Source organism: Phoenix dactylifera, chromosome 5 (assembly GCF_051530095.1).
Source record: "Phoenix dactylifera cultivar Ajwa chromosome 5, Ajwa_hap1_PhDact_Kaust_v1.1, whole genome shotgun sequence".
NCBI classification, from domain to species: Eukaryota; Viridiplantae; Streptophyta; class Magnoliopsida; order Arecales; family Arecaceae; genus Phoenix; species Phoenix dactylifera.
This window is the reverse complement of record NC_143194.1, coordinates 23,493,052-23,514,373: the sequence shown is the minus strand read 5'-3', so window position 1 is coordinate 23,514,373 and position 21,322 is coordinate 23,493,052. Positions and strand designations below refer to the sequence as shown.

Genomic DNA, 21,322 nt, shown 5'->3' with positions numbered 1-21,322 from the left:
AATCGTCGTAAGCATCCAAGCAGAGCAAAGCCTAGAAATCGGTTTGTAGGGCCTTTATTTGTTGGAATGAGGAGGCTCCAACTTTTTATGCGAGGAGACATGCAGCAACCGCACGTAAAGTGCGAAAAAGGTCTGAGTTGGATCAGAACTCTGACGAGATGACGCATATTGTTACTCATGTCTCACGTCATGTCTTCTGTGGACAATTTAGGAACTCATTGATAAGATTCTTGCGACAGATAGTTGTTGAGTGTTTGTCTGTTTGAGGCTAGGCCACACAAATAAATCCATCAAGAGTTAGCATGTTTCCGTTCGTCTTCTGGTCTTGTCTAAATCTGGTAGTTGAGTACACTGTAGGACCCATGCATCAAAGTCATGCTTTGCGTGAGGGAAGATAGATAAGCATGTGTGAAAGAAAAATAATTCATTGTCGACATCGCCTCCACATCCATCTAGATTTATATTTATGGTGTCAAGTTTATGTCAGCATCTGCAGGATAGCCTTGTTTATAGCTTAATACTAGCAAAATGTATTGATAGCTAATGTTTGAATAAACAATCAAATCTTGTGGTTCAATGCTTCAAGTCCACCGTCATGTTACAAATAAATTTCTAAATAATAAGATATGCAAAGTTGAAGATTTGAGGAAGCATGCACTGTCACAATTCAAGATCTTATACAAAAAAAGCAATCTGCAAAACATTATTTAAGTTCTTTGGTCCTATATAAGTACTCAAAATCTATCCAGCGAATAATTGATATGAGACTAAACACACACCCGCACGGATCATTACATAAATTCCTCGTTTAAGCCTTAGCATCCTCGGCAGGCCAAAAGTTCAAATCCATTCAAATCTAATTATAAGCATCACGATTGACATGTGGTTAGCCTTCATGAACCTGTGCTGCAATTTTTTCTAGTCTACATAGGCCATGGGCCAGATCCGCTTTGATACCATTTGTCACAACCTAGGATCTCACCCAAAAAGGCTAGTCGGAATGTATTATTTAAGTTTCTTACTTCTATATAAGTATCTAGAATCTATCCAGTGAATAATTGATGTGTGGCTCAACTGTGTAGAAACCCCTCAACAGAATGGGGTGGTAGAGCGAAAACACCAACATATTCTCAATGTAGCAAGGGCACTAATGTTTCAAGGAAACCTGCTTTTGAATTTCTGGGAAGAATGCATCCTAACAGCAGTGTACCTTATCAATAGGTTGCCGACTCCAAAACTCCCTGATCTATCACCCTATGAGGTCCTATTTGGTTCAAAACCTTCATATAATTATTTAAGGGTGTTTGGATGTTTATGTTATGGCTCAACCCTAAAAAGATTTAGGTCCAAGTTTGATCAAAGGGCCACACAATGTGTCTTCATTGGTTATCCTCATGGCATCAAAGGCTACAAACTTTATGATACTCACTCCAAAAAGGTCTTCATTTCAAGGGATGTTGTATTTCATGAGTTTATATTTCCTTTTGAACATAATGCTTCTCATCACATTACCCCTGCTTTAGACTCTGCTTCTGAATCTTGTGACTTAATATTTTCCCCATCTGTCATCACCTATGATCAGTTACATCAAACTAAGCCACAAGATACCTTTTCTGTACCCAATGTTGAACTCATTACTTCAACCGGCACGACCCATGGCACGCCCACTGGTACGCTTGATAATCAAGTCCATTTCACTCTTCCTTCTTCACCTACTTTCACATCAAAGCTGCCAATTGTTTCTTCTCAAAATCATCATCTTAGGAGGTTTTTTAGGCTCAATCCCGGCCTCATTTCAGAAACAACACCATTACCTCTTCCTTCATCTACCCAACAACTAAGACGATCTCTTAGAGTCAAGCAACCTCCTGCATATTTGAAGGAATATCACTGTGGTTTGGCATCTGCAAACCACAGTAAACAAGACTCCCATGCACTGTCAGGACAGCCACATGATATTTTAGCCTTTCTGGACTACAACAGATTTTCTTCATCACATCGAGTCTTCAGCCTGTCTATTTCTTCTGCAACTGATCCGAAGAACCATTTTGAAGCTTTTAAATCTCCTGCATGGTGTGATGCGATGGAAGCCGAGCTACAGGCACTTCATGATAATCACACTTGGACTATAACTCCATTGCCTGAAGGGAAGAAAGCAGTGGATTGCAAATGGGTCTACAAAACAAAGTTTAAGGCAGATGGAACTGAGGAAAGGAAGAAAGCGAGGCTAGTTGCAAAGGGTTACACTCAACAAGCCGGTCTAGATTATCATGACACATTCTCCCCAGTTACTAAAATTGTCACAGTCAAAACATTACTAGCAATTGCTGCAATTAGAAATTGGCATTTATCTCAACTTGATGTAAATAATGCATTCTTACATGGAGATTTGATCGAAGAGGTATACATGAATTTGCCTCCAGGATATGAACTTCAGGGGGAGGAAGGGAAGAAGATGGTCTGTCATCTGCACAAATCTCTGTACGGGCTAAAACAAGCTTCAAGACAGTGGTTCGCCAAGCTATCTTCTTTCATTATCTCCCAAGGCTTCATTCAGTCGAAGGCTGATTATTCTTTATTCACACGAAAGAATGAAAGTTCTTACACTACAATTCTTGTATATGTTGATGATATAATCGTTGTAGGGAATGACATTCTATATATAGATACTCTCAAGAAAAACCTTGATGCACAATTCAAACTCAAGGCTAGGAATCTTAAAGTTCTTTCTTGGCCTTGAGATAGCAAGAAGCTCTAAAGGGATTTCAATATGTCAACGAAAGTGTGCCTTGGAAATTCTACAGGATGTTGGTTATCTCGGTTCTAAACCAGTGAAAAGTCCTATGATCCAAAACTTAAAACTCAGCAGCCTTGAAGGAACATTGCTTGAAGATCCCACAGTCTATAGGCGATTAGTAGGAAGATTGTTATATCTCACTATAACGAGGCCCGATTTGAACTTCTCTGTGCAGGTTTTGAGTCAGTTTCTCGGAACACCACGACAACCGCACTTGGATGCTGCATATCGAGTCTTGAGATACTTGAAGGCTACACCAGGGCAAGGTTTATATTTTCCATCAGCTTTCGAGCTTCATTTAAAAGCTTTTTGCGACGCAGATTGGGCATCTTGCTTAGATACATGTCGATCAGTCACCGGTTTCTGTATATTTCTTGGGCAATCTCTCATTTCGTGGAAATCAAAGAAGCAACACACCATTTTTCGATCTTCTGCAGAAGCAGAATACCATTCCATGGCCTCCACATGCTGTGAACTACAATGGTTAATCAATCTCCTCAAGGATTTTGATGTACAACATACCAAACCGGCATTAGTATTCTGTGATAATCAAGCAGCGTTGCACATTGCTGCTAATCCAGTGTTCCATGAGAGAACAAAACATATTGAGATTGATTGCCATATTGTGAGAGAAAAGCTTCAACTGGGCATCATCCGAACCCTTCATGTATCCGAAAACTTACAGCTTGCTGATTTGTTGACCAAAGCACTCGGAACAAACCGGTTTCATACTCTAATATGCAAGATGGGTATACACAATCTATACACTCCATCTTGAGGGGGAGTATTGAGGAACAGCACTCTCAACTCTATTTAACTCCTGTATTCTGGATATACTTCACTTCATGAAGAAGAACTTCAAGAACGGGACTAACTACTTTAACGTCTCTACCTGTTTTTAGTTAATCTGTTATCATGTTAGTTATTCCGTTACTCTGTCAATATAATATTATAAATAGGACGTATCATGTAAGAAGAAAAAATTAACAAAGTCTTGAGTTCTTCATTCAAGCTTCCCTTGTTTTTCAACAGCCTTCTTGCCTGTTTCTTTACACGGCTAAACACATGTCCGCACAAATCCTCACATGTAGATATGTATCTACTCCTATATTGATTATACGTGGGGAAGGTCTTGAATATTTATATAGTGAATAATTTTTGACTAGTCCTTTTTAGATAAGATTTTGGATTGCTACAACTAATATCAAAGCTAACTTAGGCTACAATCCCCATTAACTTGTGAATATTCTAACGAGGAGCCAGTCATGGACACTGGTGCTTAAATAGGGGACGTGCCCCAGCGTGCACCAATTCCTCCTTCAAATAACACACGATTGTTTTATGTTAACTTCATTCTAGTTTCCAAATTCGAGCCGCTCACCATATATCAAGCGGGCTGTTTTAATTAGCAACATTTGCTCACATTTATGGTTCATTTCTGTGCGGAGAACGGGAGAATACACATAATTAGTTGTCAAATAGCAATGAAAAACAAAAAAGTTGATGAGAATTACTATCATGATGTTTTGCTAATAATTAAATTTGCTGCACGGATCTACTTGATTTGTAGAAAGCGGACTTTTTTCTAGCATGTTTGATGTTTCGCGAGGATATGAAAGACGAAGATGATGGTGGTGATGCAAAGAAGTAGAACAAGAATAATAAGAAGGAGAAGAGCTGCAATACTGCCAGTTCAGGGAGGCCAACGTTTTTGAATTGGTTGAGCTTGGGCCCTGAGGGCACTAAATTGCTGCATGATTTGATGCTTTAAGAAGTGAGCTTCACTTGCACTTTTGCTAAATCTTTTAAGCAAGGCAAATCAAACGTACATTACAAGAAAAAATTAGATATAGAAAATGTACATTATTTTTAAGGGACAAAAAAATGAGAACAAAATAACGAAACAGGAGTCTACGTCCCAGGGAGAAGGCGATCTCTGTAAGCCACAATGTCATCGGAAGATTTCTGACACAAATTATTATATCGTGAGTGAGTCCAACTCCAACCCGGAGGTACATAGATTGGAGTCCCTCTGTGCTTTTTTTTTTTCTTTCCTTTTTGGAGAACTGTGCCTCCACAGCAAAAAAAATAACAAAATGCCAATCATTTGTGTTCGTCTCAGCATCACTCAATCGATGGTCGCGGACAGAATCAACTAAAATTAGCCCCTTGTGCTCTTGACTGCTAAAATTATTCCTTCGCCCTTTGCTCTGCTATATTCAGGCCAGCGATATTACCTTCCAAGCCGAGCATATTTATAGAGAAACTAATAGAGCTGAATTGGATAACCTCAGATGTGGCCGATCACTCGGAGGACCATGTGGGTTAGGAAGAGAAAATTGCCTAAAGCACTTCGAGATTTGCTGTTTTTTTACTCTTTTTTTTATGTATTCATACTAAAAATGTATGAATCATCTATTGCAGCAAAAAAAAATTTATCTTCATTACTTCTCAAAATATCTATAGGAAATGATGGCATTATCCATAATCTCATGGTCAATAGCAGTCAAAAGCTATAATGCTGCATCGAGTGATTTATATTTTTTTTTGGGGGGGGGGGGGGGGGGGGGGGGGGTTGGATTGACTGTTTTGAGGCAATGGGTATCAAGTTTTTCATTAATTATTTTAAAAATATTTTAAGAAAAAAATATTTTCTTCATGTAATATAACAGCCGTTAGTATCATTATAATGGTATGCAATGGCTTATAAGAACATCATCATGACATCATAGATCTTCTACATTTATACAAAGTATATCTAGATATGTCCAAATTAAGTATAAAGAATAAGTTATAAATACTATAAACAGAAAAAAAAAGTCAACTCTAAACAAAAAGTCAACTCTGGACAAGTCTACATGCCCATCTTAAGATTGGGCCCTCGCACACGCAAGGCCATTGTAGGTGCTGCCCCATCCTTGTAACGACCATTGTTTAAACCGTGCTCCTTTATTTCAAAGAATAATAATGATGGTGGTGATGATTCTTTCTAGCTAAAAAAGCGCCTCTACGGTGATGATTAGATGTACCTTCAGTTTTGTGCACCCATTTCTTGAGCTAATGGTCAGGCAAGATATGATAGAGAGATTTACTTATGTGTTGGCTAGATGGATACAAGAGACAATTAAGATCAGCTTAGCAGACTTTCATTAATAAAATGCTAAGGTTTGTTCTTTCTTTAGAGTAACATATTTAGTAACCAACGAATTAGTACATGGCAGCCTTAAACTTTAGCATATTTCAGGCACACCTCTGATGTAGACTCAGAGGAAAACACCTCCTAACATGCTACGACTGCCATGTAAATCGTTAAAGAATAAGCAGTCTTCGGATCCTCCCTAAAGTATTTACTTATTCTCCAACATGTCCTCAAATAATTCATTTTTTTTTAATATTTCCTGCTCAGAAGACCATGATGTGCTCAAGCCACAACAATATGCTTCAACTAGACCAATTGTCAAGAAGACTTGATTAAAAAAAAAGGAAAGAAGAGAAACACTTGACACAAATATCGAATTCCACTTGGTAGTTTATACCAGCTCAAAGTCACACATTTCCCATTGATCAAATACATGCAGCATAATGCTGATAAAAATAGATCTGACTAAACTTCAGATCTACATTGAACATGTCCATGACATTGTACAGTAAATTAGAGTTAAATGAAGAAACTTAAATGGTGACTCGATTTCACAGACCCCACGGATCAATATATTAGGCCACCACAAGATCATAAATCAAATAAATAAACCAATGCAACACCAATTAATTCTAAGAGAAACCAAAATAAACTGCATGCTGTCGGCACAAAGGCAATTGCTCAAACCAATTCCTGCAACAGCTTCTCGAGTGCTTCAGAGGCAAGAGGAATATAGAGACAATCTTGGCCATCAGAATGCCTTCTTGTTTTCACTAGTTCATGATCTTTGAACTCAGTGAGATGGGAATTCAATGTAACTTGGCTGCTGACAAGAAAACGCTCGCGACACTTGGTATATAGAGTGTTAACAGGCATACCTGAAAATGGAAGCTCATCTAAGAAGCTGGCAGCTAAAAGTGAGGCATGGTGTAAAAATTACCATACTTGCCTTCCTCTTTTTCATTGGCCAACTGATACTCTGCAAGAATTTTGAACACACTTTGGGCATTTGGTGTCAAACTCTGCAGGATGACTAATGCCGTTTTTGTTGTCTGGGCATTGCCTCCACTAGCAAGAATCAAAGGAAGAAAGACACCTTCTGCCTTGTAAGGTGCAAAGGTTGGGACATGATACCAGCACCAGTTGAACTGTGTGTGGACCATCTTCTTGTCCCACACTGCGAACATACGACAAAAAGATTGCCCGATAAGAAAATGTAATCTGAAGTATTTGCTGGCGAACAATTTCCAATAATTGTCAATATCAATGACAAATTAATCAACTATAAAACAAGAACAAGCTGGTCTACGTGTTCACTTGTTAAATCTCATGTCAATGTTAATAGCGACATGGTGGTGTGAGCTCCAAAGCAGACAACGAACATCTCTTTCAATGAACTCATGAAGAACTTGCCAGAAATGAATTTAAAAGATATTTTATGGGTAATTGAGTTCTGTATAGAAGAATAGTGGTCCATAAGTATATAGCAAAACCACAAGGAGCCTTCGCAGCAATAAGAAAGCTTATGTTACCAAATAGATTCCAAAGGCTCAAACTGGTGATGAGCCAAGGAAGTTACAAGAAACTTAAGATGGTTTAGTGCTTTAATCATCTATGAGTTGTCATGTGAATGACATTTTTTTGCTTGCAAATTCTGGAACAAAATTATATCTGCATCATTGCTTATTTGCTTGATGACTTGTGTCTTACTCCACATAGTTGATTCCTTGTTAAGATTAAACAAACCATCATCAAAAAATGACAATAATAAGAACTCCACATAGTTAGTCCATGGATAATTAATGGTTTTGCTCATCATATTGACTAATTAAACATCCAAATCAAGGTTCCTAATTAAAGATAGCCATGCTAATACAATACTAATTGAAGCATCTTAAGGTTACTTGTCCTTGAGATACATCATGAAAAAAAGACTTGCTGTTGCAAAATCTGAAATGCATGGCAAAAGAAAATAGCAGCCCATTATCATGGGTCAAGCATGGCGTACATGTCGCCGTCAAACACAGGTTTATTTGACCAACTTATAAATGTAAGCAAATTTGAATTGATTATCACAGTTAAAATTCTGGTGAGAACGAAAACATTGCACTTAGTTTCAAGCCAGCCTCACATAATTAATAGAATTTCAGCCTTTGTACCATCTCATATATGAAAATTCTAAAAGAATATGCATAGAAGCTTTAACTCCAAGTAATTCCAATAATACATAGAAACCAAACAAATTCAGATAATTAGAAGATTATTAATTATCACAAAATTAAAATCTAGAAAAGTATAACATAGGTTGAAATGCAAGTTCAATTACTCGAGACAATGAAGGCATTATTAGTCATGTTAAGAAATTAGCTGCTGAAAAGATGGAAACTAACAGATACAACATAAAATACTTAAACAACAAAATACTTACATAAAGCCGCATTGACATGGTCAATAGATGCAATCATACGGACATGGGAACAGCATGCAATTCGAGCAAGATATTGTTGTGATTCAGAGTCTCGCAAAGCAGGTCCATCGATATTGTGAATGACAACGCAAACAAAGCAGTCATTCTCATTTGGAAGTTGCCCACCAAGAAATGACAGAAGATCTTCTGTGGACTGGGAAATAGAAGGATGTTGAATTTTGGGCTTGCTCCCTGTAAAACCTTTACATTTGGCTTTTAATTGGTCCCATAGAACTTCAGCTACAGTAATCACAACCTACAAGAAGAAAATGGTCGAAAGAGTATTATAATTTCTATCTATTTCAATTCATTATTTCTAGCCATAAGGCATATCAAAATTTTTATTATCAACGAATTATAAAGTAAAATCTCTAAGCAATGACATTGCACATAGAGTAGCTTAATTTTAAGGTACTGAGCTGAACTAAAACTATTGGGTTTAGCATGCAGGTCATGAGTAGGCAGCCAATGGCGCTCTCAGAGCTTATTTTCAAGGAGAGAACCTTTTCATACAACAATAAAATATAACAGATCTCATTTCACTCACTCCAACCCCTCCCCATACACCACCACATTCCCCGGGAGCTTCCCATGTAATAAAATTCATTTGTATTCTGTCAAGATATGATCCATGGCGATAATGAAGTATATTTCTGCTCTTAAAGAATGAGAATATTCATAATATTGCAGCAAAGATGCATCACTAAGTAAGCCATGATAACTAAGGCAAAAGTGAGACTGAATCCATACTTATCAACTTATCTATAATGCTTAATGCTTTTGAATTTCCATTGTAATCCAAGTGAAATAAGCATTTCCACAGACTAAAGTCCAAATTACTGAAGCAAGACGTAAACGCACAATGGATAAGTAACCAATAAATACAAAATTTAAGTCCATAAATCTGCTGAACATGAAAGTGCGTAAAATGCTCAGACTTACCTAAGTAAAGAAAAATGGTTATGTTGTCTAACTAAGCATTTCTATTCAAGAGTACCAATAACAATTGCTCTGTACCACTCTGTCAAATCTAATTAAATAGTTAACTGTTTTTTGAAGATGAATTACATAGTTCATTATGTGAAACAATTGCATCATCGAAACATATTCCATGGATGCTTATCACATGGACATATCAATAACGGAACATTTGTGAAACAACGCACAGTGAGAATACAGAGAAAATTACGAAGGAGGAACTTGTATATGAGGGAGAACCATCTTTATTTACTATATTGAAAATCTGAATGGAACCTTCGACAACTCATATATGAAAACCCATGCTTATTAGACACTTGAATGAGTAACTAGCTTTAGGGTTATGCCTTCCAAACAAAATCTCCAAAAATATCACATGGTTTGCATCAGAGAAGTTCCAATATGTTTACTGATGGAGGTGGTTGCAGAACATAAGACAATCCAAACCAAATCAGCTGCAGGAATAAAAGTAACCATCATCCCAAGTCATATAAAGTTGTCCTCTTAAGTTAGGTCCTGCACCAATACCACTTCATAGATTGATAAATATTAATTCTTTTAGGAAAAGGAGTAAAGATTTCACAATCATAACCATGAATCCTTGGAGAAATCTAAGGGTTTGAGGGGAGGGATTGAGTTAGAGGTTTATGAGAAGAAAAATTATGTCTTCCATCTAATTCACCAGAGAAAAAAAAACATATAAATTATAAGATATTGGATCGCAAAAATACATGAATTATTAGCATATGTACTGGTAGAGGACAATACTTGTTTTATGTTGACCGATGGAAGATAGCCATTGATTACAACTACTCCAAAATCTGTTAATGCTGATGAAGCAAAATCTTCAAGCAAAATCTTCTTAGAACCAAAACCATACATTAAGAGGCCAAAGCCGCACCTGTGATAAGGGAAAAAAAAAGTACTCTCACATGATATTTTACAAATTGACAAGGGAAATTATAATATGGAACCAAAGCCATATGTTAAGACGCCAACACCACCCAAAAATCGACAGCTCAACCGACGCAAGAAAGTCCAAGTAACATAGATGCATAGTGCTCCTTATTTAACGTCTTGCAAATGTTTAACAATGCATCATAGAAGGTTGCAAGCTAATTTATGCCTAGAATGTTGCTTCGACCTCAATACTTATCAAGCCAACATTTGCTTCATGGGCATAATAGCATTTAGGACTACACCCCCCCCCCCCTCCTCAAAAAATTAAAAAAAAAATAATAAAAAACCTAACCTCTTTGTCTCCCACTTCCTCTAAAATAAATGATAATTCTTCCCACTTTAAATAAAATCCCAAGCACACTCATAAGAATTGTGATAAGATAGGGAAGCCTATCAGACTAGTTACTTCACCTTGAAGGTCAAACAATTATGTAATCCCCACACTGAATGGATATGGAAGCAAACAATTCGTTTACACAGCAAGAGAAAGTGAAATGTCGGAAGGGGAATTATACCTTATGAATGCAGAAATGACTACTAGATTTCTGCATTCATGGTGATTGAAAAACATATAAACACTCCTATGTAGGCTCAAATGTGTTGTGGCATAAAGGATTACTCTGGATATTCCTTTGAAAAACTATTGTTTAGCAATATCATACACACTCTGCACCCATAGAATACATATTATATTACATGCAGACAACCTTCAATATCTAATTATTGGTAAAGAAATAATGAGTAATGGTGAGAAAACAGGTTACTGATGCTAGTGAAACAAACCATTTTAAATATCATTTACTTTACAAATAGAAGTGCACATACCTCAGCTCAAATAGCCACTTAGAATACAAGTCTTTGTAACTTTTTACCAAAGATGCTATCTCTTTCTCATGTTTCGGTACAATTTCAGGCACTGCTGCTCTCAAAACCTGGCATAAAACATTGATACAATTATAACATAAAAGAAACGAGAGGTCACAATGATCACATCCAAAACAAGGAAAAGAGCAAGTATTTATATAATAGCCAAGAATTTTACACCAAAACTTCAAACACTGAGGTGGCTATGGCACCATTGCAAAAATTGTGGCATATTAATTTCAGCTGCTTAGGAAAGGACAAGTTTGATTCACCTAAAAAAAAAATGACTTGCAAATCATCCAGCAGACCAGCATGTCGAGATAATATAGCAGCAATTAAATTCAACATTTTTAACCTCTAGAAAAGCAGTTTTACATGTCACACCACACAAAATTGAAATTCCATATATGTTGGACAATAACTGTTGTAAGTTAGAGCATCCTTTGTGAAGAAATTTTCTGTGAAAAATGAACAAAGAAAAATTATATACAAGATGTATTGGCTAAGGGTAAGCAATTGGGGACTACTTAATGTTGGAAAATATGTTGCTGAACTCCTCTACAAATAGGCTACCATAAGCTTTGGGGCTAGGCAATTCCAAATGCTTCAATTCCTCCTCCTCCTCCCCTGCCTCATTTTTTTTCAATACAACCAAATGCTACAATTCCACCGACCCTATATCCCCACCCTAAACTAATAGAAAGGCATCTATGAGACATCAATGAATTCAACTTTTAAACCATGATTCAGTTCAAAACAGGAAGTCTTATCTAATAGACCAACAATGGTGTAACACATATGTGACGAGTGCAACTGATGCTAAAATCATAACATTAGCAGAAGGTATTCATTTCCAACCAAAAGATCACATCTTTCATGAAATTGATGAAACATGATTTAGTTCAGCAAAAAAATGGCGCTGTTCCTAATTTTTTTCCCTTTTTTTTAGTGAAGTGGGATACCATCCCTAATATTAAAACACCAATGAAATGCATTCCACTGTGATTCCAGAAAGGTTTGAACAAATAACTCCATCAGTCTTATCATATTTACCCATCACAAGATCAACATCAACACCGCTCCAGTTCAAATTGAGGTCCTTTTCGAATTAAAAATCAAGAAACTATGGCACATCGTTCCAAACCCTCTGGATTAAATCCCGTCCGTCAAAAGCCACTCCTACCCATTTCAAGACTTATCTCAACTGATGCACGACAAGAAATCAAATTCTAATCACTAAACGGTAGAACTAATAACGTACATATCTCAAAAGAAACAAGAAACAAAGATTAAATACAAAGAGAGCTTTATCGTGGGGATTTTTTCCCATTACCTGTTCGTCGACAAGAGCAATGTCGGAGAGCTTGCGGGCGGACTTCCTCCCGGAGCCGGAGCCGGTCTCTTTGGCGAGGAAATAGTTTCGAGAGAGCCCGAACTCCTCCTCATCATCATCGCCGTCGTTGGGATCCATGATCTGTCCGTCGTTCCACCTTTCTCTGGGAAAGGAGGCCTCTTCGTAGCCCTAGCGGAGAAACATCTTTTCCCGCGCTTCTTGACAGATTCTAGCGTGCGCCTACGGTTGGTAACGGGTCGGACTCGGGTCAATCGGTATCAAGGAGCTCCCTGTTAACAAGGAAAATGCTATTCTATTAAAAAAAACCAGGGTAATACTGCCTACGGGGCACGTGTGGCGTGGGAAGAGACATGCCCTTCTTTTTATTATTATTATTTTTTTGGTGGTTAATAGGAAGACGGGGAGGGACCAGCCCATCCGCATAGCTCCCACTGGACGCTCCTTCCACAAGGACATGTTCGATACGGGTCGTAGATTTTCGTGTGCCTTTCCCGACCTGTGGACTCGTCTTACTAGGCTCACTGCCTCGTACGCCATCCCAGCACCATCTTGATACAAGTGGAAGGAAAGCATATCCATCATCGAATCGTCCGGACGTGGGGCATTCGATCTCCTGATATAATCGACGTCCGTGCGTTTCGAATCTGGACAACTCAGGTAGAGTTATTGGCCCTTACCATCCTGCTACCATCTTAGTGGCAGAGACGCCTTTTCATGGCTTTGACGCACATAGGGAGAAAAAGAAAAAAGAAAAGAAGAAGAAGAAGAAGAAAGGAATTTGCACTCGAGCAATCAATTTGCCGGGGGATCGTTAAAACAATAGAAGCTGCGATGGAATTGAAACGAAAATACTAAAAATAAAAGTAACAAAGAAGCAAGAACCTCCCATGGTTCAAGGTACCGTGGCTGAGACCAGCGCATCAAGATCCTCTCCTCCTTTCACTGTGAGGTGGATCTTGAAATCCTAGGGAGGACGCCCTCGCCGTCGCGGGTCGTCCCTGGGAGAGACCCCGTTCGTCCGTGGGAAGAAGCCGTCGCTGGCTGGGAGGAGAGAAGAGGGGAGGGGGAGAGAGAGGATGGGGAGAGGAAGTGGCTTGGAGAGACGGCGATTCAGAGGAAGCTTCGAAGGCGGTGGTGCTGAAAACCCTTCGATGAGAGCCTCCGGATATGGAGCCTGGGAAGCGTGCGGCGAAGGGAAGAAGAGAGAACGAAAGGGAGAGATGGGGTGTTACTTACTTCTCGGAGAAGCGGTGGTATGATGCGTCCCTGTTCCGTTAGATAGCCCCATCCAAATTTGCATCTTTTCATCAAAGCTTGCATGCATTATGTCATAAAGTGTGCACTGCATCATATGACTACCGACGGCAAGATATCATAATTGCAAATCCTTGAAATGTAATGTAATTTTGGAGGAAGTATGATTTATTTTATTGTAATGTGAGCCGGCGAAATAAGTCTACATTCTTTTAAACCTGTGTTTTTTAAATCTCATAATTTTTTTTTTCTAGAACAGTGGACTCATATCTGATGATTACGAATGTGCCCAACAAAATTAGAAAACAAAATATCTCGAAGTGCTTGGAGCAGCTCTCCATTCCCAGCCCATAAGGTACTATCCGCATAACTGGCCATATAGGCAACTATCCAATCTACAGCCTCATTGGCTTCACGGAATATATGCTTAGTCTGAAAGGTCCTTCCATTCCTCGTCATTATCCAGATGTCTCGAAGAAGAGGATGGTTGCCGCCGGCACTCCTCGAACCTCCTTTGATCCACAAAAAATATTTCTTTAATGTAAACCATCCGAGAACATTGGCATACTATAAGTGACATATTTTTTCACCATAAATAAGTGAAATATTGAATCCATTGTGGGCCAAGAAGATATATTACACTTTTTTGCTAATTATAAGTTTAGGACTGGATAAGGTTTCATCAAAGATGTGTCAATCAAGTGCATGGTTTTCTAAGGCCATATTGCATTTCGTTTTGATAAGATGTCCCGGGCGGCTAAACCCCACATCCCATGCACTTCTCCTTTTATTTTTTCAGAAAAGAGAAAGGTGCAGCACCACCAACCTTAGCATTGACATCGACCTCAATGAATCATCCCTACCATGTTCATGCACTACAACAATCCTTACTGCAACCACCTAGCCACCTTATTGTCCCCAAGCATGCCCGGCTCCATTAGATCAAACCCACTCTGATCCAGTCCCGAATTCCCCCCTTTCACTCTGTCATCACTTGAAACATTCTTTGCATTCATGACTCTGCCACTCATTTCGTCCACTTTCTAATTTTCATTCGACGATTGCAACCAACAACAGTCGTGAGATGTCTTGGAGGCACCATAAATCCTATCTACTTCGGTGACGAGCAACCTTAATCTTTATAGCATTATTAGATTTTATTATTGATAAATACTTGTTAAAATTATTTTTTTTAATTAAATCTTTCTCTTATGATGATGTCTTTATTGCAAGTTTTATCATGAAATTTTGCTCAAATTTGATTAATATCTGAAAAATATCCAATTTATATTTGTATTTGGATAACAAAATTTGGATATGTTTAATATTTATTTCGTATCCGTATCCATTTAGAACAAGTATGGATATTAATTTTGATATCTATTTAATATCCATATTCATTAAAAAAATATGGATACAAATATGGATATATCAATATCCAATTCATATCCGATCTGTTTTGGGCCCTAGGGTTATACCTTAGTATATCGATACCCTGTAAGTGAGGACTATACGTTGGCACTTTGATTATTACTAAGCTCATATTTTGGTCTAGCCACGTGGTATAAATATAGTCGTAGTTTATGGCTATTGAGATAAACTTAATATTTTTGAAAGAAATTGATTTATAAATAAAATTTAAAATTTGAAATGACTAGATAATATTTAGATTCGGATTTATATTGATATACTTTGCATGCTTATTTTTAGTTTATTATTATTATTATTATTATTTTATTACTTAATTTATCTAGCTAAAACGTTCATTGCTTACTGAGTTGTCTAGCTCATTATTCTATATTCTACTATTTTTATAGATCCGGAGAACTAGTTTGACTTAGAGATTTATCAAGGCTGAGTAATTAGACTAGATTTTTTTGGTGCAATTAATGCAAGAATTTAGAATATTATTGATTTTGTGACACTTGAAATTTTAAATTAGTTATTTAATTTGAAATTTGAACGTTATTATTTAAATTTATTCTACTGCTTATATATGGTATTATGTTAAAGTGCCTTACATGCATGTGGAAAAGAGTTTTCTATGAGTATGTAACGGTTGCTGCGACTCGTGACTCACGATCTCAGGTTGGAGGCATGGTAATTGCTCCATTTCCTTGTTCCCATACGTTTTATCACATATTAAATAATAGTAATGGTGATAATAGTTATCACAGTGACAACAACGATAAGAATAATAATTATTATTATCGTTATCTTCATCATTTCTCTAATTTATATAGCATACTCATTATTGTCTCCCCTCCTTGCTGGACTCGTGGAGGACCAACTGCTAAAATTCGACACAACTCCGCATTTCGCACCACAGCCCACACACCACAACTCATTGGGAAGCGATAAACGTGAAGCATCGGATATCATCAAATGTTCCCTATCTACTTTGTAGAAAATAATACTGCATATAATATATTATCATTCAAACTATTTCTATAGGATTGAACCAACACATATACAACTAATGGCTTATAATTGCAGCTTTTATGATATATCGTTGATTTGATGGTAGCATTGTCATTTTACCTATTTCCTCCTCTTTTATCCTTTAATAGCTAATGACATTAGGGATGCAATAGCTCCAGACTAATTTGAGAATATGTAAAATATTCAAAGGTGTGCTAGAGAATGTCTAAGGAGCAAAGCAAAATGGAATTTCATCCCATAAAAATGGTCTTGTGAGGTAGGGCCACAAGTTCTACATTTTAGAACGTATGGCTAGAGATAAATATATTTTTTTGGTGCATGAGATAAAGATTCAAAATTCAAAACATATCCAGAAAGCCAACCAAAATCCTGAAAAGGATTTAAAAAACTGGAATATAAGTTAAAAGATTATTGTATTATCTTTATTTATTTATTAACATATAAACATGTATGGAAAAGAAAGAAAAAGAATGAAAATAGCAACACTGCCATCTAACATCGACAATACATAGAAACAATAGGTTAAAGGGCTTATTTATTTATTTATTTAGTGAGGAGATGCGTGAAGAAGAAATAGGATCTATGCCCAAAGCTTTTCAAATATATATATATATATATATATATATATATATATATATATATATATATATATATATATATATATATATATATATATATATATATATATATATATATATAATTTTTTTGGCATGAATATTCTCTTAAATATTGAATTTTGTATGAATACTCTTCCAAAATTAATTTTTACATGTATATCCTCGTAAAATATTTATTTTATTTTTTACTCTTTTTTATTCTTATTTTTGCATATGTACCCATAGCATCTAACGTTGTTAAAAAAAAATTAACGATTTCAAATTAAAACGACTAAAATACTCTCAATGAATATGTGTGCAAAAAAAAAAATATTTATAAGACGATTGTAATGGAGAATAACAAAGTAAATTTTAAAATTTTATTTTATTTTCATATCCTCACAAAATATTTTTTTTTGAGGATATGAAAATAAATATAATTTTTAAGAGAACATTTTTGTAAATTTAAATTTTAGAAGAATATTCATGAAAAGAAAAATCTAATAAAATAAATTTAAAAAGCTAGTTATTTAAGTTTCTGGAGAGGGCTAGAGGTGGAGGACCACCGCATCTCTCACCACGTGCAGTCTTCTTCCACGCCACTTCCCCGTTCCCCTAAGGCCCGGCCCTGGGTCAGCTCACCATCCCGGCGTCGCGTCACCGCCACCCCCCTTCCTCCTCCTCCTGGGTCCTGGCCGGCCTCGAGCCATATCCCATTCCCATCATCAACCACGCCGACTGGTTTCCTCCACAAAAGGTCGATGCATCCAAAAAATAATAATAATAACAGCAACAATAAATGGCAAAAAGAAAAATTAAACAACCGTCCGATGAAAATCTAACAGTGTTCAGAATAAAAATCTTATTTAAAGAGAAATATAAAGAAAAAAGGACACTGAAACGCTGAAGAGAGAGAGGAGAGAGGAAATGGACGAAATTTTTAGAGCGAAGCATTTTTAGCAAAGAAGAAAACAAGTAAGGAGGGAGAGGGGGCGGCAGCTACGAGAACTGTACATTAATTTTGAAAATTAGACAAAAAAGGAAACGAAATTTACGATTTCGTTTTTTCCTTTTTCTTTTTCCTTCTGAAATTCTTTTTTCTTTTTTCTTCATGGGATTAATGGGAGCCACTCGTACCGACCCTCCAGCGGCACGTCGATGACGACGTCGTAGTTATACCTGCGACGGCGAGAAAGAAGAGAAAGGGAAGCTCAGGCTAGAATCTCCGGCCAGTGGTATGCTAGAGCGAGCCGCGAGGAAGGCGTTAGGGAAGACTTACTTGGCCGCGAACCGCTGCCGCTCGTCTCTCTCCGCCGTCGCGAAAAACTCCTCGATCTCCGCCTCCAACGGCATCATCTCCGCCCTCGGTCGCCTCGTCGACTTCCCCTCCACCGTCGATTCCAGATCGCTCCATTCGTCTACTCCGCTACTCGACGGCGTCGTCCGCCTCCTAAACAATAGAAAAATAAAAAATTTTATTTTTACAGCAAAAAGGAAACTAGAGAGAGAGAGGGTGGGAGAGGAAGAGGGAGAGAGCGAGGAAAACCTCTCACTGCTGCAGTTGGAGTGACGCGCGGCGGTGTCCAGAACCTCGCCGACCTAAGAAGAAGAGAGAACGTAAAATTCGAGCGAATAAAGATGCGAAAGAGCTCGAATTCGAGCAGAATTTCGTGTCTCGCTTACCTCCGGGTCGGCAGACCGCGAGAAGCGCTCCTCCGGGGCGGTCTCGCATGAGGCGTTGCTGGAGCAGCGGGAGATCCGGCTGAGGTCGGGGTTGGGGCACCGCCGGCCGCCGGAATTCATCGTGGATCTTGTGATCCGAGGCTTCATGACAAGGCTCCGGTTCCGGAGCCGGAGATACGAGATCTGGATCTCCCCCGAACGCACCACCGCCTTCCTCCTCTTCGAGCTCCCGCTCCCCTCCGCCGCCACCGCAGCCGCGAGGGCCAGCGTCCGCGCCCTTGTCCTCACCCCCACCACCTGCGTCACCTCCATCACCGCCACTTCTCCGATCCCTCTGCACTTCCTCTTGTCTCTCTGTGTCTATTTCTCTTGGCGGAATTGGGAACTGGAGAAAGTAAGGGTGGAGTGGGAGGTGATCAGATCCGGCTTGACGGCGGGGTTTTGTTTTTTTAAGGGAGCGGTTTACGCTTTCCCGTTAACGGGGACGAGAATCCGAGACGGCGCCGTTAAGCTGGTATGGCCGTTTGCGAACCGGGGAAGGGGCTAGTGAAAGCACTCGAACCATAACGCGACGCGTGGGAGCGCGCCGGCCGTTCGCTTCACCGGCTCGCCCGGTGGGAGGTCCCGTAGCCGGTTACGGCACCGCCACCAGCCGAGCGCGCATGGCAAGTTATGTCCGGTCTCCCCGTGGTGGGAAGCTGGTCTGGCACGTAATCATTGTGCTCCACGCGAATTTACCAAACCACCACCGCTAGCTTTCCCAAATTACAATACTACCACCATGGGATCAACGGTGGACCAAACGAAATACCACCATCCGATCTTGATCGATCGGTAGGAAAGTTCTTCAATCATGTATAACGTCCGTTATAATGGGATTGAGACAGCAGTAATTCTGCCACCACGAAACGCCGTGATAACTCCCAACTCTATGGACCAGCCGTTTGGACGCCCTTAAACATGACGGACATTACAACGCAGTAATTCTGTATTAACAAAGAGTTTTAAACAATTATAACGTCCTTGCGGCGGGATTAGTTGACACGAAAAGTTTTTTTTTTTTACATCCACAGCTCACCCATCCCTCATATGAATACAGTCCCAAGAGTCACACAATAAAAGGGAATACAAGAAAGACAAAATAAAGTTATAGATGTTCCAAATAAAATTTTCGAAATTATGAGCCACATAGAATGCCACTTGCAGCGCTATTGGTCTTTTTGAAGACATGGATAGCCTGAAATATAATACATTCGTCTAATAAATAGCGAATATTATGAAGCAACAGCGTTCTTCTAACGGCACTTCTGGTCTCCAAAATCTCCTCGATCATTATAGTATAGTTTTTCTTAATCATGATGTGGTCTGTTTCTAGCATCTATCCATCGCAAAAGAGGGCCTTTCAAGCAGCACGAACCTCCGCATCTACGACAGAAAAATATTGCCCGCTGCCATTGCTTGACATGGCTTTGTTAGGGGGAACTTTTGAAGGGCTAAAAGCACTTCCTGGCCCTCCAAAAATACTTTTAGATGAAAAAAAATGTTTGGTAAAAATTTCGGAAAGCTATTTTAGCTTTTTCAAAAAGCTGAAAATAGCTTTCTGGGAAAAGCTCCATTTTGGAGCTTTCCGAAAACATTGTTTTCAGCTTTGTCGGAAAGCTCTCTCTCTCACCCTTCCCTCTCTCTCTCTCCCTCTCTATCTTCTTCTTCTTCTCAACATCGCCGCCTGTTTCCTTTTTCTTTTGGTGAACTCATGGCTGCCCAGGGTGGCAGCCACCACGCCGGCCGCCACCCGTGGCTGACGACCCTTCCTCAGGTCGTCGCGACGCCACCCGTGGCGCTCGAAGTTTGAAGTTCCTCCCGGACCTCTTGTAACAACCTTTCTGTCTCCCGCAGCTCTGAAGAAGAGGCAGGCTCCGGCTTAGTAGTTGGGGGGAGGTTGAGATCGGGAAGCAGTCGGTTCGAAGGGTTGACACCGCTTCCACTGCCTCCAATAGAAAGAGGAGTTCCGTCCATTGTAGAAAGTATCCAATCCACCCATTCAAATAATGGAAGAAAGAGGGTAAAGGCTCGTGGAGCAGCCGGGCTCGGCCGTGGGGTGGTCAGGCCTCTGCCAGCCGTGGGACAACGACGTCCCAGCCGTCCTAGCCGTGGAACCATGGCGTCCCAACCGCGGGACCAGGGAGGCGAGCCGCAGCGAAACCCCCATGGCGACCGGCCGTGGGGTGCTCTTTTGGGCGGCGGTGTCTGCTCGCGGCAACGTGCGCCGCGGTGGTGGCAGGCGAGCCGCCTCGGCTCCCTTCCGAGGGAAAAAGAAAAGAAAAAAAAAAGAAGAAAAGGGAAGAAAAAGAAGAAAAGGGAAGAAAAAGAAGGAAAGGAAAGAAAAAAAAGAGAAGAAAAGAAAAAAAAGAAAAAGAAAAGAAAAGAAATAAATAAATAAAAAATGCATAAATAAGGAGAAGAAGAGAAGAAAAAAGAAGAGAAAAAGAAAAGAAAAAAAAAAAGAAAAGGAAAGAAAAAGAAGATAAGGAAAGAAAAAAAAGAAGAAAAGGAAAGAAAAAGAAAAAGAACATAAATAAATAAATAAGATAATAAATAATTGCATAAATAAATATGTATATAAATGAACGAATAAATAAATAAATAAGATAATAAATAAATATATTTTAATGAAATAAAATAATAAATAAATAAATAAAAAATATTAGTAATTATTTAACTAATTTTATCACCTAGCTAGAAAATTTGTTAGAGAGATAAATGATCATCAAAAGGATGAAAATGAATT

General features: G+C 38.7%; 2 protein-coding genes across 6 annotated transcripts; both read right to left on the bottom strand.

Annotated features, from left to right (window-relative positions):
* Positions 1 to 6,326: 6,326 nt before the first annotated feature.
* ORC2 (origin recognition complex second largest subunit 2) lies at positions 6,327 to 17,557 on the bottom strand. 5 transcript variants are annotated; one of them, XM_039128584.2, is made up of 7 exons: positions 17,430 to 17,557; positions 12,539 to 12,828; positions 11,167 to 11,273; positions 10,150 to 10,282; positions 8,365 to 8,659; positions 6,886 to 7,113; positions 6,327 to 6,814 (listed from the first exon to the last, which is right to left on the bottom strand). In XM_039128584.2, the coding sequence occupies exons 2-7, from the start codon at positions 12,674 to 12,676 to the stop codon at positions 6,618 to 6,620; spliced, it is 1,098 nt and encodes a 365-aa protein (XP_038984512.1). In that variant the 5' UTR covers positions 12,677 to 12,828; positions 17,430 to 17,557; the 3' UTR covers positions 6,327 to 6,617. The 5 variants fall into 5 exon arrangements, with proteins under 5 accessions (XP_038984512.1, XP_088578026.1, XP_008805253.1 ...); XM_088721900.2 differs by having other exon boundaries at positions 12,539 to 14,325; positions 17,430 to 17,550; XM_008807031.6 differs by lacking the exon at positions 17,430 to 17,557 and adding an exon at positions 13,442 to 16,874 and having other exon boundaries at positions 12,539 to 12,824.
* Positions 17,558 to 17,696: 139 nt separating this feature from the next.
* On the bottom strand, positions 17,697 to 19,187 carry LOC103718288 (cyclin-dependent kinase inhibitor 1-like). The gene is made up of 4 exons (XM_008807028.6): positions 18,535 to 19,187; positions 18,398 to 18,450; positions 18,131 to 18,301; positions 17,697 to 18,030 (listed from the first exon to the last, which is right to left on the bottom strand). The coding sequence occupies exons 1-4, from the start codon at positions 18,844 to 18,846 to the stop codon at positions 17,961 to 17,963; spliced, it is 606 nt and encodes a 201-aa protein (XP_008805250.3). The 5' UTR covers positions 18,847 to 19,187; the 3' UTR covers positions 17,697 to 17,960.
* Between the last annotated feature and the right edge of the window lie 2,135 nt (positions 19,188 to 21,322).